We start from the raw sequence: 15,068 nt of genomic DNA on the forward strand, positions 1-15,068 counted from the left end.
TGTTCTTCCACTGAACAAGGCAGTTAACCCACTGTTCCCTGATAGGCTGTCATTGTAAATAAGAAGTTGTCCTAACTGACATTCCTAGATAAATAAAGGTTCCAATTCTTTTAAATTATGTGAGCTACAAATAAAATGATACTTTAAGGAAAATGTTTCCATGTTTACGGCAGGGAGCACGTACCTGGGGTCAATTAAATTGATAAGCCTCTTGAAACCTTCCTTTTCGACTGTGCTAATTGGTAGCATGTCCTTAGCAATGCAATGCGTAATAGCATTTGTGATGTCTTTGTCTTTTTGATGTTTGCTTGTAGGGCATAAACGCTGTCAGTGTTGACTGCTTCGGGCAAACATCCCTAGATTGGCTGGTGCTTGATGGGCGTTTTATCAATACCGTGGCGCAAACTCAAATTTCCTGCATGTTCCAAAGAGTGATTTTGCTTCAAATGTTGAAAAAGGTTTGTCGTATTACCAGACTTGGTAGCCACCTGTCTACGGCACAATTTGGACCGAACATTGTTCTGCTCTTTGTCGGACTTCAAAAAGCCAAAGCACTTCCAAATTACTGAAACAGTTGAACCCTTTTTATCAATCATTTATTCGTTGGAAGCTTCTCCTTCTCCATGGCTATCACTGCCACTGTTTTCGCCTACATCACTCATTTTCCGTGGTTAATAGTGGCGACTCCATCACTCGAGGTGCTAAGTGGTTTTTAGTGGGCGTGTACCTCTCCATGGCTCCTCCTCCACCAGGTGCTAAGGGGTGTTTAGTGGGCGTGTACCTCTCCACCTGCATATTGTTACTTCTCTGCACGTTCCTGCTGCGTCAGAGGTGAAATAGACTGCTGTAACTAATTATTCTATATCGACATTATCGAACATTAATCTAAATGTTTTTATATCGTTATTGAGGGAAGTAATTACCTCGATAATTGTTGATATAGATTTATCGCCCAGCCCTAACCAATACTTTACATGTTGCATTTATATTTTTGTTCAGTATATTTTAGTTAGAGAGAAGGCATTGGAGGCTGAATTTGACATCTCCACCAACAACAAGCTTTCTTGTTATAAGGTTAAAGAGAAGGCTGACATACGTTTCGTGCACGAGCTTTGCAAAAGAAATGTACATGTACATTCAATCATTGCACCCACACTGCTCGCGAGCGTCTGCATGGCTAGGCGCTAACATAGAAATATGTTATATTTGTGATGCTCAACGCGCTGCAAGTCCGTCCTCTCCCATCTTCTCATTGGTTTTTAGGAGCATATACCCACGTGGGTGATTTAAAGATGAACTTAGGTCCACACTCCTGTCGGTTGTAGTAATGCGGTAAAGTTGGTTGCCAACCAGCATATGTCCAAAGAAGAAACAGAAGCCTGAAGGGAGGAGGAGAGATGATGAGAAACAGATTTGGTTTAATCGTTTTATCTGTGGATTAATTATCGGAGTAGAGGACCTTGTGCATTTCAGGTAAAATAACAACCCAATGTTTATATCCCAGGACGAACTAGCTAGCAACAGCAAGCTAGCTAGCTAAATTGCCATAAATGTTTCATGCTTTTGACCTGTCCCCAAATTAATATAATTGGTTCAGAGTTTTGTTTTGATATTTCAACCTGCGTGTCCTGATCGCTTCTGGTGTGGGTGAACAAAATCAATGTGTTCGCGATGGAGCAAACGGGCACATGCACGTGTCTGGTTGGCTCAGCATGTGAGGGTCGTCTCACAATTTATGCTAGTTCAGGTGAGAGTTATAGGCTGCACAGCCGGGGAGAGGTGACATCCACATACCAGGGTTTGTCTGTCTGGGGTTGACAGGGAATGGTACAGTCTTACCTGTCTGGCCCTGGCTCCCGTCTAAGCTTCAGACCCCCACTGTGCAGAGCCAGAGGGCATTTCCAGGTAAGGCTGTTATTTCCTCACATAGCACTGGCTCTGGCCCTTATCTATCTAAATTGCCTTGGCGAAAGCTGAGTCTTCACTCTGCAGCGGAATCTTTTTGCCTTTTGTAAAGTTAGGCCTCTTGGCTCAGGCTGATGTGAGTTTGCTTCTGGATTTCTGCCACCACCACTACCTCTACTTCCAGCCTGTCCTCTCCTGACTGTGAGATATGTATTTTTCTCAGCTCTTTGATCTGAAGAGATCTGAACTTGTCCTGAATCTACCGTTATGGCTGGATTCAATCCCTATCATGGGAACTATTGCAGAAAAGATTGGTGTTAAAATGTAAAGGTAATTTCTGTTTACCTTGAAGGCAATCTCTGCAAACGAGGGAACATTGCCTTTAAATTTCAATAAAGCTATGACACGGATCTTTGGCAATACTTGTGTGATAATGATTGAATCCTGCCCTTAGCTCAGAGACTGACAGAATGAGAGAGAGAGAGAGAGCAAGAGAGAGAGTGAGATTTCCAATTGGCTATACTAAAACTCTTTAACATCATCCTTAGCTCTGGCATCTTCCCCATTATTTGGACTCAAGGACTGATCAGCCCAATCTACAAAAGTGGAGACAAATTTGACCCTAATAACTACCGAGGGATATGCTTCAACAGCAACCTTGGGAAAATGATATGCGTTATCATTAACAGCAGACTCGTACATTTCCTCAGTGAAAGCAATGTACTGAGCAAATGTCAATTCGATTTTTACCCAATTATCGTGTGACAGACCACGTATTCACCCTGCACACCCTAATTGACAAACAAACAAATCAAAACAAAGGCAAAGTCTTCTCATGCTTTGTTGATTTCAAAAAAGCCTTCGACTCAATTTGGCATGAGGGTCTGCTATACAAATTGATGTAAAGTGGTGTTGGGGGAAAAACATACAACATTGTAAAATCCATGTACACAAACAAGTGTGCGTTTAAAACTGGCAAAAAACTTAAGCCCCACCCTCTTCAACATGTATATCAACTAATTGGCGAGGGCACTAGGACAGTCTGCATTAACCGGCCTCACCTTATTAGAATCTGAAGTCAAATATCTTCTGTTTGCTGATGATCTGGTGCTTCTGTCACCAACCAAGGAGGGCCTACAGCTGCACCTAGATCTTCTGCACCGATTCTGCCAGACCTGGGCCCTGACAGTAAATCGCAGTAAGACCAAAATAATGGTGTTCCAAAAAAGGTCCAGTTGCCAGGACCACAAATACAAATTCCATCTAGACATTGTTGCCCTAGAGCACACAAAAAACTATACATATACTGTACATATAACTACAAACACTTTTTAATTTTTTTTAATTTCACCTTTGTTTAACCAGGTAGGCCAGTTGAGAACAAACTCTCATTTACAACTGCGATCTGCCCAAGATAAAGCAAAGCAGTGCGACACAAACAACAACACAGAGTTACACATGGAATAAACAAACCTACAGTCAATAACACAATAGGAAAAAATCTATATACAGTCTGTGCAAATGAGGTAAGATTAGGGAAGTAAGGCAATAAATAGGCCATAGTGGCGGAGTAATTACAATTGAGCAATTAAACACTGGAGTGGTAGATGTTCAGAAGATGAATGTACAAGTAGAGATACTGGGGTGCAAAGGAGCAAAAAAACAAAAACAATATGGGGATGAGGTAGTTGGATAGGCTATTTCCAGATGGGCTATGTACAGGTGCAGTGATCTGTGAGCTGCTCTGACAGCTGATGCTTAAAGTTAGTGAGGGGGATATGAGTCTCTAGCTTCAGTGATTTTTGCAATTCGTTCCAGTAATTGGCAGCAGAGAACTGGAAAGAAAGGTGGCCAAATGAGGAATAGGCTTTGGGGGTGAAATATTAGTGGAATCTGTGTGGGTAGCTGGACAGGTAGGATGACTGACAGTGAAGGTGAACAGGTGGTCACGTGTCAGGTGACAGAGGAATGGATGAGACTGAGGCAGGACTTCCTTTAACCATAAAGTGGTATATTTACTGAGTAGTCTGGGCTGCATCACAAAGGAAACAAATAACATGTATCCGATCAAATTCCTCATCCCAAAGATCATATCATAACAACCATTCATGATTAACATAATTAGGGAAGTCAACAATCCAGTTCATTAAGAAGTCAATAGTAATCATCCGTGAGTCATTTAGGCTCGTAACTATTTATCATAAATCACGAAAGAATACAAACAGTGAATGGTTATTCAATCTATAATCCCCATTAGTTTGGTATCAAAGTCGATCAGTTAGCAAACAATGACGTTTCTCATTTCACCCTTTCAATTGTCTTCATGTGTACATGTAATTAATTTCATTACATATTAACCATATCGATTGCATAATTGGCCTATGAGGATCCGTAGGGCCGTGATCATTGAGAATTCACATTTCACAATATGTTTGAAGCGTGCACTCCAAGCCGCGCTCCGCGGTAATAACTATAAACAATAACTGATGGCCCACTCCCCCGATTGCCACAGATAGTTCAGATGAAAGGTAAGAGAGTCGGTGGACTTACGTGGATTCATGGACGCACAGAATGTCTGGATCAGACGGAGTTAAGCAAGAGAAAGCAGCGAGATCAGGCGATGGCAATTTACTCCTTTTATGGAGTTGAGATCTGTCGGACATTTCCACCTGCCCTAATTCAAGCGCCCCTGGCCCAGCTGAGTAAGTGGCAATGAATTAAAGGATTATTCCACCAACTCCATGGGCCTTTTCTACAGGGGGTGACCAGTGAAATATACCTGCTGGAGTGAGTTCTACAGGTGGGTGCTGCTATGGTGACCAGTGAGCTGAGATAAGGCTGGACTTTACCTAGCAAAGACTTATAGATGACCTGGAGCCAGTGGGTTTGGTGACGAATATCAAGCGAGCGCCAGCCAACGAGAGCGTACAGGTCGCAGTGGTGGGTAGTATATGGGGCTTTTGTGACAAAACGGATGGCACTGTGATAGACTGAATCCAATTTTCTGAGTAGTGTTGGAGGCTATTTTATAGATGACATCGCCGAAGTCAAGGATCGGTAGGATAGTCAGTTTTTCGAGGGTATGTTTGGCAACATGAGTGAAGGATGCTTTGTTGCGAAATAGGAAGCCGATTCTAGATTTAATTTTGGATTGGAGATGCTTAATGTGAGTCTGGAAGGAGAGTTAACAGTCTAACCAGACACCTAGGTATTTGTAATTGTCCACATATTCTAAGTCAGAACCGTCCAGAGTAGTGATGCTGGACAGGCGGGCAGGTGCGGGCAGCGATCGGTTGAAGAGCATGCATTTCGTTTTACTTGCATTTGAAGCTAGTCTGGATGTTAGTCCAAAGAAGGGCCAGAAGTGTACAGAATGGTGTTGTCTGCGTAGAGGTGGATCAGAGAATCACCAGCAGCAAGAGCGACATCATTGATGTATAAAGAGAAAAGAGTCGGCCTGAGAATTGAACCCTGTGGTACCCCCATAGAGACTGCCAGATGTCCGGACAATAGGCCCTCCGATATGACACACTGAACTCTGTCTGAAAAATAGTTGGTGAACCAGGCGAGGCAGTCATTTGAGATACCAAGGCTGTTGAGACTGCCGATAAGAATGTGGTGATTGACAAAGTCGAAAGCCTTGGCCTAAACATCAGCGCCACAGGTAACTTCCACAAGGCTGTAAACTATCTGAGAGACAAGGCAAGAAGGGCATTCTCTGTCATCAAAAGGAACATAAAATTCAACATACCAATTAGGATCTGGCAAAAAATACTTGAATCGATTATAGAACCCATTGCCCTTTATGGTTGTTAGGTCTGGGGTCCGCTCACCAACCAAGAATTCACAAAATGGGACAAACACCAAATTGAGACTCTGCGTGCAGAATTCTGCAAAAAATATCCTCTGTGTACAACGTAAAACACCAAATAATGGATGCAGAGCAGAATTAGGCCAATACCCGCTAATGATCAAAATCCAGAAAAGAGCCGTTAAATTCTACAACCACATAAAAGGAAGCAATTCCCAAACCTTCCATAACAGAGGGAGAGAGAGAGAAACAGTGATAGAGAGAGAGAAACAGTGAGAGAGACAGAGTGAGAGAGAGACAGAGAGAGAGAGAGACAGAGAGAGAGAGAGACAGAGAGAGAGAGAGAAAGAGAAACAGTGAGAGGGAGACAGAGAGAGAGAAACAGTGAGAGGGAGACAGAGAGAGAGAGAAACAGTGATAGAGAGAGAGAAACAGTGATAGAGAGAGAGAAACAGAGAGAAAGAAAAACAGTGAGAGAGAGAGAAAGAGAAACAGTGAGAGAGAGAGAGAGAAACAGTGAGAGAGAGACAGAGAGAGAAACAGAGAAACCGTGAGAGAGCGAGAGAGAGAGACAGTGAGAGAGAGACACAGAGAGAGAAAGAGAAAGAGAGACAGAGGCAGAGAGAGAAAGAGAAACTGTGAGAGAAAGAGAGAAACAGTGAGAGAGAGAGAGAAACGGAGAGAGAGAAAGAGAAACAGTGAGAGAGAGAGGCAGAGAGAGACAGAATGATGAGAAAAAAAGGGTTTAACAACACTACTTGCCTCATGCCATTTTTAAATTGCAACAATTCTAACCTATTTAAATTTGTAGCTGTCTTTTCCACAACTGTATTATGTATCAAATCACATACCTGTGTAGCATGATCTTCCCTGTAGCAGTGTGATGTCAAAACACAGACCTGTGTAGCATGATCTTCCCTGTAGCAGTGTGATGTCAAAACACAGACCTGTGTGACATGATTTTCCCTGTAGCAGTGTAATTCGGCAGAGTCATCTACACGTTACAGTTTTTTTAAATCCCTTTGGCACTAATCTGGATGTCATAAGGTGAATGCACCAATTTGTAAGTCGCTCTGGATAAGAGCGTCTGCTAAATGACTTAAATGTAAATGTAAATGTAATTTCAGAACCTTGTGGTCATTTTTCAAAACTCTAGACACATTACTCAAAACGGTCATCACTTGTAACACAGGCTGTCCAATGTTCAAAACATTGCATAGTGCATTCATATCTTTAAAGAAACCTTGCACTTGCAGAGTCATTGGTTCAAATAACTAATTTATCATGAAATACCATAGAAACATTAATTTAGATCACCCACACACAATATACCGATAGTTTCACTGTGTAGTTGTTCGTACAATCATTAAATATTGTAGTACAAAATATGTGATACATGTTTTGTTTATGGTACTACACGTAAATACATCACTGTAAAAGGACTAGTAGAGAGAATACTACAGACACAGTGGAATAATTGAACAAAATATGACATTTATTGATGAAATACAATAAAATCACTCATTGGTTTCTTTGAATCAAAGCAAAAATAATTAGCTACAAAAAAAATACAAATACAGTAAAACATCAACTGCGGTGTTCCTCAGCTGGCTTACTGTAAAACATCACTGCAGTGTTCCTCACCTGGCTTACTGTAAAACATCACTGCAGTGTTCCTCACCTGGCTTACTGTAAAACATCACTGCAGTGTTCCTCACCTGGCTTACTGTAAAACATCACTGCAGTGTTCCTCAGCTGGCTTACTGTAAAACATCACTGCAGTGTTCCTCACCTGGCTTACTGTAAAACATCACTGCAGTGTTCCTCACCTGGCTTACTGTAAAACATCACTGCAGTGTTCCTCACCTGGCTTACTGTAAAACATCACTGCGGTGTTCCTCACCTGGCTTACTGTAAAACATCACTGCAGTGTTCCTCACCTGGCTTACTGTAAAACATCACTGCAGTGTTCCTCACCTGGCTTACTGTAAAACATCACTGCAGTGTTCCTCACCTGGCTTACTGTAAAACATCACTGCAGTGTTCCTAAAACACCTGGCTTACTGTAAAACATCACTGCAGTGTTCCTCACCTGGCTTACTGTAAAACATCACTGTGGTGTTCCTCACCTGGCTTACTGTAAAACATCACTGCAGTGTTCCTCACCTGGCTTACTGTAAAACATCACTGCGGTGTTCCTCACCTGGCGTACTGTAAAACATCACTGCAGTGTTCCTCACCTGGCTTACTGTAAAACATCACTGCGGTGTTCCTCACCTGGCTTACTGTAAAACATCACTGCAGTGTTCCTGAGCTGGCTTACTGTAAAAAGCATAACAAAGGATTGATTAATGTACTTCTATATTTCCCCTGTCTTGTGGATTTGGCCACAGGTTCTCATCCACATCACAATGGATGTTTTCATTAGCCAAACATCTTTGGAAGAATCTTCGGGCGAATCCAGGCCTGACACTGGTCTGCCGTGAGGTCATTGCATGGCGAATCCAGGCCTGACACTGGTCTGCCGTGAGGTCACTGCATGGCGAATCCAGGCCTGACACTGGTCTGCCGTGAGGTCACTGCATGGCGAATCCAGGCCTGACACTGGTCTGCCGTGAGGTCATTGCATGGCGAATCCAGGCCTGACACTGGTCTGCCGTGAGGTCATTGCATGGCGAATCCAGGCCTGACACTGGTCTGCCGTGAGGTCATTGCATGCGTCATCCATGGCCTGGAGAAGGGCGGCTTGTTTGTGAGGGCGCCTAATCATATACTTTCCACCCCCATGTGGAGAAAAATTCTTCATTTGGATTTTTAGGAAAGGAGAGTATGGGGGTGAGTACAGGGTGGTAAATTGTGGATGGGCCTGAAACCATGCTTGCACCATTCTGAGAATGGTGGAACCTGACATTATCCCACACAATGAGGTCATGCCATCAGCTCTACAGACCTGATTTAGCCCATCAAGGAAGGTTACATTCGAACAGCGAATCATGTGGCTGCCTGCAACTCAATATATAGAGTATATAGAGTAGAGAGCTTTAGTTGTTGTTCGACCTAACATTAGATCGGGCAAGATGCGTAATTTAAGCAACGTTGACCGTGGTATGATTGTTGATGCCACACATGGTGATTCCAGCATCTCAGAAACAGCTGCCCTCCTGGGATTTGTACGCACTACAGTCTCTAGAGTTTACACAGAATGGTGCGATAAACAAAACACATTCAGTGAGCGACAGTTCTGTGGGCAAAACACCTTGTTAATGAGAGGAGATCAGAGGAGAATGTCCAGACTCATTCAAGCTAACAGAAAGGCCACAAATGCTCAAATAACAGCTGTTTAAAACAGTGGTGTGCAGAAGGGCATCTCTTAACGTACAACACCGTGAATAATTCAGGCTGTTGTGGAGGCAAAAGGGTGTCCTATCCAGTACTAGATAGGTGTACCTAATAAAGTGGCCGGTGAGTGTACAGTAATGTCAAATCTGAAAACATGGTCTAGAAAAGTGGTACATGGGACCATGGAAACAGTGTCTGATAAAGAATGATGATGAAATATTACATCCATAGATAATGTCGTCCAATTGGTGTTCCACAGTAATTGGTGTCAATGGATCTCGTTATCCTGAAACCTTCATGATCTAAACATGGAATATTGTTCGTCAGTTTCCATAAAACTATGCATTAAGAGTAACGCAACAGTTACTTATCATTTTGAGCAGTTGTATCAATTGATAGTTAGATCATTGTAATTAAATGAATAGACAGTCATCTCAGATGTAATGTGTGAATTGCATTTTGAAATGGTAATACTTTGATTTTAAGTTGTCATTTTGAACAGGTGATTTTAGTTCAATGAACAAATGATCTTAGCTTTATGTGTATTGTTTCCAAGCAATTGGAAAAAGTGTTATAGTTTTGAAAAAACTATATTTTGATTATTGGTTTTGAGTTGTGTCTAGAGTTTTGAAAAATGACATCAATGTTCCGAAATTAGTGCCAAAGTGATTGTAAAAAAACTGTAAGACCTGACTATATTATAATTAATTCACTCCGTCAGTTTATGGTAAGAAACACTTTCTATTGGCCCATCATTAATTCATGTTCATGCATCTCAAAGCCTCAGCCAGGCCTCTAAACATGAATTATTCATAACAGACACAATTAGCTGTGGGAACCAACTAACCACAGCACAGCGGTGTGTGTGTGTGTGTCAGCTCCTCTGGTTGCAACACATTACAACACATTACACCATCAGACAGTATTACACCATCACACAGTGTTACACCATCACACAGTATTACACCATCACAGTATTACACCATCACATTGGTACACCATCACACAGTATTACACTATCACAGTTTTACACCATCACAGTGGTACACCATCAGACAGTATTACACCATCACACAGTGTTACACCATCACACAGTATTAGACCATCACAGTATTACACCATCACAGTGGTACACCATCAGACAGTATTACACCATCACAGTTTTACACCATCACAGTGTTACACCACCAGACAGTTTTACACCATCACAGTGTTACACCATCAGACAGTTTTACACCATCACAGTGTTACACCATCAGACAGTTTTACACCATCACAGTGTTACACCATCACAGTGTTACACCACCAGACAGTTTTACACCATCACAGTGTTACACCATCAGACAGTTTTACACCATCAGTGTTACACCATCACACAGTATTACACCATCACAGTATTACACCATCACAGTGGTACACCATCAGACAGTATTACACCATCACAGTTTTACACCATCACAGTGTTACACCATCAGACAGTTTTACACCATCACACACAGTATTACACCATCACAGTGTTACACCATCAGACAGTTTTACACCATCACACACAGTATTACACCATCAGACAGTATTACACCATCACACACAGTATTACGCCATCACAGTGCTACACCATCATATATTGTTACACCATCATACAGTGTTTCACCATCACATAGTGTTCCACCATCATATAGTGTTACACCATCACACACAGCATTACACCATCACAGTGTTACACCATCATATATTGTTACACCATCACAGTGTTACACCATCGGACAGTTTTACACCATCACAGTGTTACACCACCAGACAGTTTTACACCATCACAGTGTTACACCATCAGACAGTTTTACACCATCACACACAGTATTACACCATCAGACAGTATTATGCCATCACAGTGCTACACCATCATATATTGTTACACCATCATACAGTGTTTCACCATCACATAGTGTTCCACCATCATATAGTGTTACACCATCACACACAGCATTACACCATCACAGTGTTACACCATCATATATTGTTACACCATCACAGTGTTACACCATCGGACAGTTTTACACCATCACAGTGTTACACCATCAGACAGTTTTACACCATCACACTGTTACACCATCAGACAGTATTACACCATCACACACAGTATTACGCCATCACAGTGCTACACCATCATATATTGTTACACCATCATACAGTGTTTCACCATCACAGTGCTACACCATCATATATTGTTACACCATCACAGTGTTACACCATCAGACAGTTTTACACCATCACAGTATTACACCATCAGACAGTTTTACACCATTACAGTGTTACACTATGAGACAGTTTTACACCATTACAGTGTTACACTATCAGACAGTTTTTACACCATCACAGTGTTACACCATCAGACAGTTTTACACCATCAGTGTTACACCATCAGACAGTTTTACACCATCACAGTGTTACACTATCAGACAGTTTTTACACCATCACAGTGTTACACCACCAGACAGTTTTACACCATCACAGTGTTACACTATCAGACAGTGTTACACCACCAGACAGTTTTACACCATCACAGTGTTACACCATCAGACAGTTTTACACCATCACAGTGTTACACCATCACAGTGTTACACCACCAGACAGTGTTACACCATCTCACAGTATTTTTTAGCACCACAGGACACCTCACTGTGTTATTGCAGTTGCAGTACCTCATCCTCTCACGTGCTTTTTAATCCCTGCTGGTTCTCAGTTGATACAGTTTAATTAGAATTCCCTGGAAAACACTGGCCAATTGTTCTTCGGGACTCTGACTTTCATTTCATTTTATTTAATTTACCAATCTGGCGACTTTTGTGTTTATTTGCCCCTCATGTACATACTTACAGGCAAGTGTTCCTGCTAGTGTTTCGTAATGACACCAATAGAGAGTGGACTTTTTCAGACAGGCCAGAGCAGCTGTGGAGTTGTAGGATCCAGTTAGTCATTACAACACTGTCATTATTGATCTGCGCTAATCAAATGCTATGTTTACCTGCTGCGTGGTGTCTTCAAGAGAGGAGGGGAGAGGAGAGAAGAGGAGAGGAGAGGAGAGAAGGGGGGGGGAGGGGAAGGGGGGAAGGAGAGGAGGGGAGATGGGAGAGGAGAGGAGAGGAGAGGAGAGGAGAGGAGAGGAGAGGAGAGGAGAGGAGAGGAGTGGAGGGCTCCGGGCAGGGCTCCGGGCAGCCGAGCGGAAATGGAGGAAAACTCGCCTCCCTGCGGACCTAGCATCCTTTCACTCCCTCCTCTCTACATTTTCCTCCTCTGTCTCTGCTGCTAAAGCCACTTTCTACCACTCTAAATTCCAAGCATCTGCCTCTAACCCTAGGAAGCTCTTTGCCACCTTCTCCTCCCTCTTGAATCCTCCTCCCCCTCCCCCTCCTCCCTCTCTGCAGATGACCGTCAACCATTTTGAAAAGAAGGTCGACATCCGATCCTCGTTTGCTAAGTCAAACGACACCGCTGGTTCTGCTCACACTGCCCTACCCTGTGCTCTGACCTCTTTCTCCCCTCTCTCTCAGATGACATCTCGCGTCTTGTGACGGCCGGCCGCCCAACAACCTGCCCGCTTGACCCTATCCCCTCCTCTCTTCTCCAGACCATCTCCGGTGACCTTCTCCCTTACCTCACCTCGCTCATCAACTCATCCCTGACCGCTGGCTACGTCCCTCCTGTCTTCAAGAGAGCGAGAGTTGCACCCCTTCTGAAAAAACCTACACTCGATCCCTCCGATGTCAACAACTACAGACCAGTATCCCTTCTTTCTTTTCTCTCCAAAACTCTTGAACGTGCCGTCCTTGGCCAGCTCTCCCGCTATCTTTCTCAGAATGACCTTCTTGATCCAAATCAGTCAGGTTTCAAGACTAGTCATTCAGCTGAGACTGCTCTTCTCTGTATCACGGAGGCGCTCCGCACTGCTAAAGCTAACTCTCTCTCCTCTGCTCTCATCCTTCTAGACCTATCGGCTGCCTTCGATACTGTGAACCATCAGATCCTCCTCTCCACCCTCTCCGAGTTGGGCATCTCCGGCGCGGCCCACGCTTGGATTGCGTCCTACCTGACAGGTCGCTCCTACCAGGTGGCGTGGCGAGAATCCGTCTCCTCACCACGTGCTCTCACCACTGGTGTCCCCAGGCTCTGTTCTAGGCCCTCTCCTATTCTCGCTATACACCAAGTCACTTGGCTCTGTCATAACCTCACATGGTCTCTCCTATCATTGCTATGCAGACGACACACAATTAATCTTCTCCTTTCCCCCTTCTGACGACCAGGTGGCGAATCGCATCTCTGCATGTCTGGCAGACATATCAGTGTGGATGACGGATCATCACCTCAAGCTGAACCTCGGCAAGACGGAGCTGCTCTTCCTCCCGGGAAGGACTGCCCGTTCCATGATCTCGCCATCACGGTTGACAACTCCATTGTGTCCTCGTCCCAGAGCGCTAAGAACCTTGGCGTGATCCTGGACAACACCCTGTCGTTCTCAAATAACATCAAGGCGGTGGCCCGTTCCTGTAGGTTCATGCTCTACAACATCCGCAGAGTACGACCCTGCCTCACACAGGAAGCGGCGCAGGTCCTAATCCAGGCACTTGTCATCTCCCGTCTGGATTACTGCAACTCGCTGTTGGCTGGGCTCCCTGCCTGTGCCATTAAACCCCTACAACTCATCCAGAACGCCGCAGCCCGTCTGGTGTTCAACCTTCCCAAGTTCTCTCACGTCACCCCGCTCCTCCGCTCTCTCCACTGGCTTCCAGTTGAAGCTCGCATCCGCTACAAGACCATGGTGCTTGCCTACGGAGCTGTGAGGGGAACGGCACCTCAGTACCTCCAGGCTCTGATCAGGCCCTACACCCAAACAAGGGCACTGCGTTCATCCACCTCTGGCCTGCTCGCCTCCCTACCACTGAGGAAGTACAGTTCCCGCTCAGCCCAGTCAAAACTGTTCGCTGCTCTGGCCCCCCAATGGTGGAACAAACTCCCTCACGACGCCAGGACAGCGGAGTCAATCACCACCTTCCGGAGACACCTGAAACCCCACCTCTTTAAGGAATACCTAGGATAGGATAAAGTAATCCTTCTCCCCCTCCCTCCCCCCCCTTAAAAGACCTAGATGCACTATTGTAAAGTGGCTGTTCCACTGGATGTCATAAGGTGAAAGCACCAATTTGTAAGTCGCTCTGGATAAGAGCGTCTGCTAAATGACTTAAATGTAAATGTAAATGAGGAGAGGAGAGGAGAGGAGAGGAGTGGAGAGGAGAGGAGAGGAGAGGAGAGGAGAGGAGAGGAGAGGAGAGGAGAGGAGAGGAGAGGAGAGGAGGAATGAAACACCTGGCTGCTTTCTTATTAACTGCATTAAAGTTTATGATTATTTTCTCACAAACCAACTCTCTCCATATCACTCTTTCTCCCCCTACTCTCTTTCTCTCTCTCCTTCTCCCTCTCTCTCCCACTCTGCCCATCTCTTCCCTCGCCCTCTCCCCTTCTCTCTCCCCCTTCCCTCTCCCTCTATTCTCTTCTAGTTTGGGAGGACGGAGGTGATTGACAATACTCTGGATCCAGACTTTGTCAGGAAGTACATCTTGGACTACTTCTTTGAAGAGAAGCAGAATCTACGCTTTGACGTGTGAGTAGTTATTCTCTTCGATCTGGTCTATGAGGGTTCACCAGGCAGGGAGGCAGGGAGGGTGTGTGAGTTTCACATGTGATGTGCTAATTTTCCTAAACAACCTTTCCTTTCCATCCTCCTATTTCTCTCTTGCTTTCTCTTTTTCCTATCTCTCTCTCTCTCTCTCTTTCACTCGTTCTCAACCCCCCCCCATCTGGATAGTATTGTGTTGGGAGTAGGAGGGAGATATATTGGTATAAGAGGATGTTCAATATTTCATGTAGGTTTATTCTCATTCTTCACACTTTAAAGCAAATGTCTGAAGCCGAGAGAGTCCCATTTGAGTCCCATAGGTATCACACAGCCCCCACCCTTTAT

General features: G+C 44.1%; 1 protein-coding gene across 1 annotated transcript in view; it reads left to right on the forward strand.

Moving 5' to 3' along the window:
* LOC115101611 (copine-5-like) overlaps positions 1–15,068 on the forward strand; it is a 224,865-nt gene that overhangs the window by 56,640 nt on the left and 153,157 nt on the right. The window contains exon 4 of the mRNA XM_065005191.1: positions 14,605–14,708. Coding sequence (XP_064861263.1) covers positions 14,605–14,708 — 104 coding nt within the window. The remainder of the gene's footprint in view (positions 1–14,604; positions 14,709–15,068) is intronic.

The sequence above is a fragment of the Oncorhynchus nerka genome, linkage group LG20, assembly GCF_034236695.1.
Source record: "Oncorhynchus nerka isolate Pitt River linkage group LG20, Oner_Uvic_2.0, whole genome shotgun sequence".
NCBI lineage: Eukaryota > Metazoa > Chordata > Actinopteri > Salmoniformes > Salmonidae > Oncorhynchus > Oncorhynchus nerka.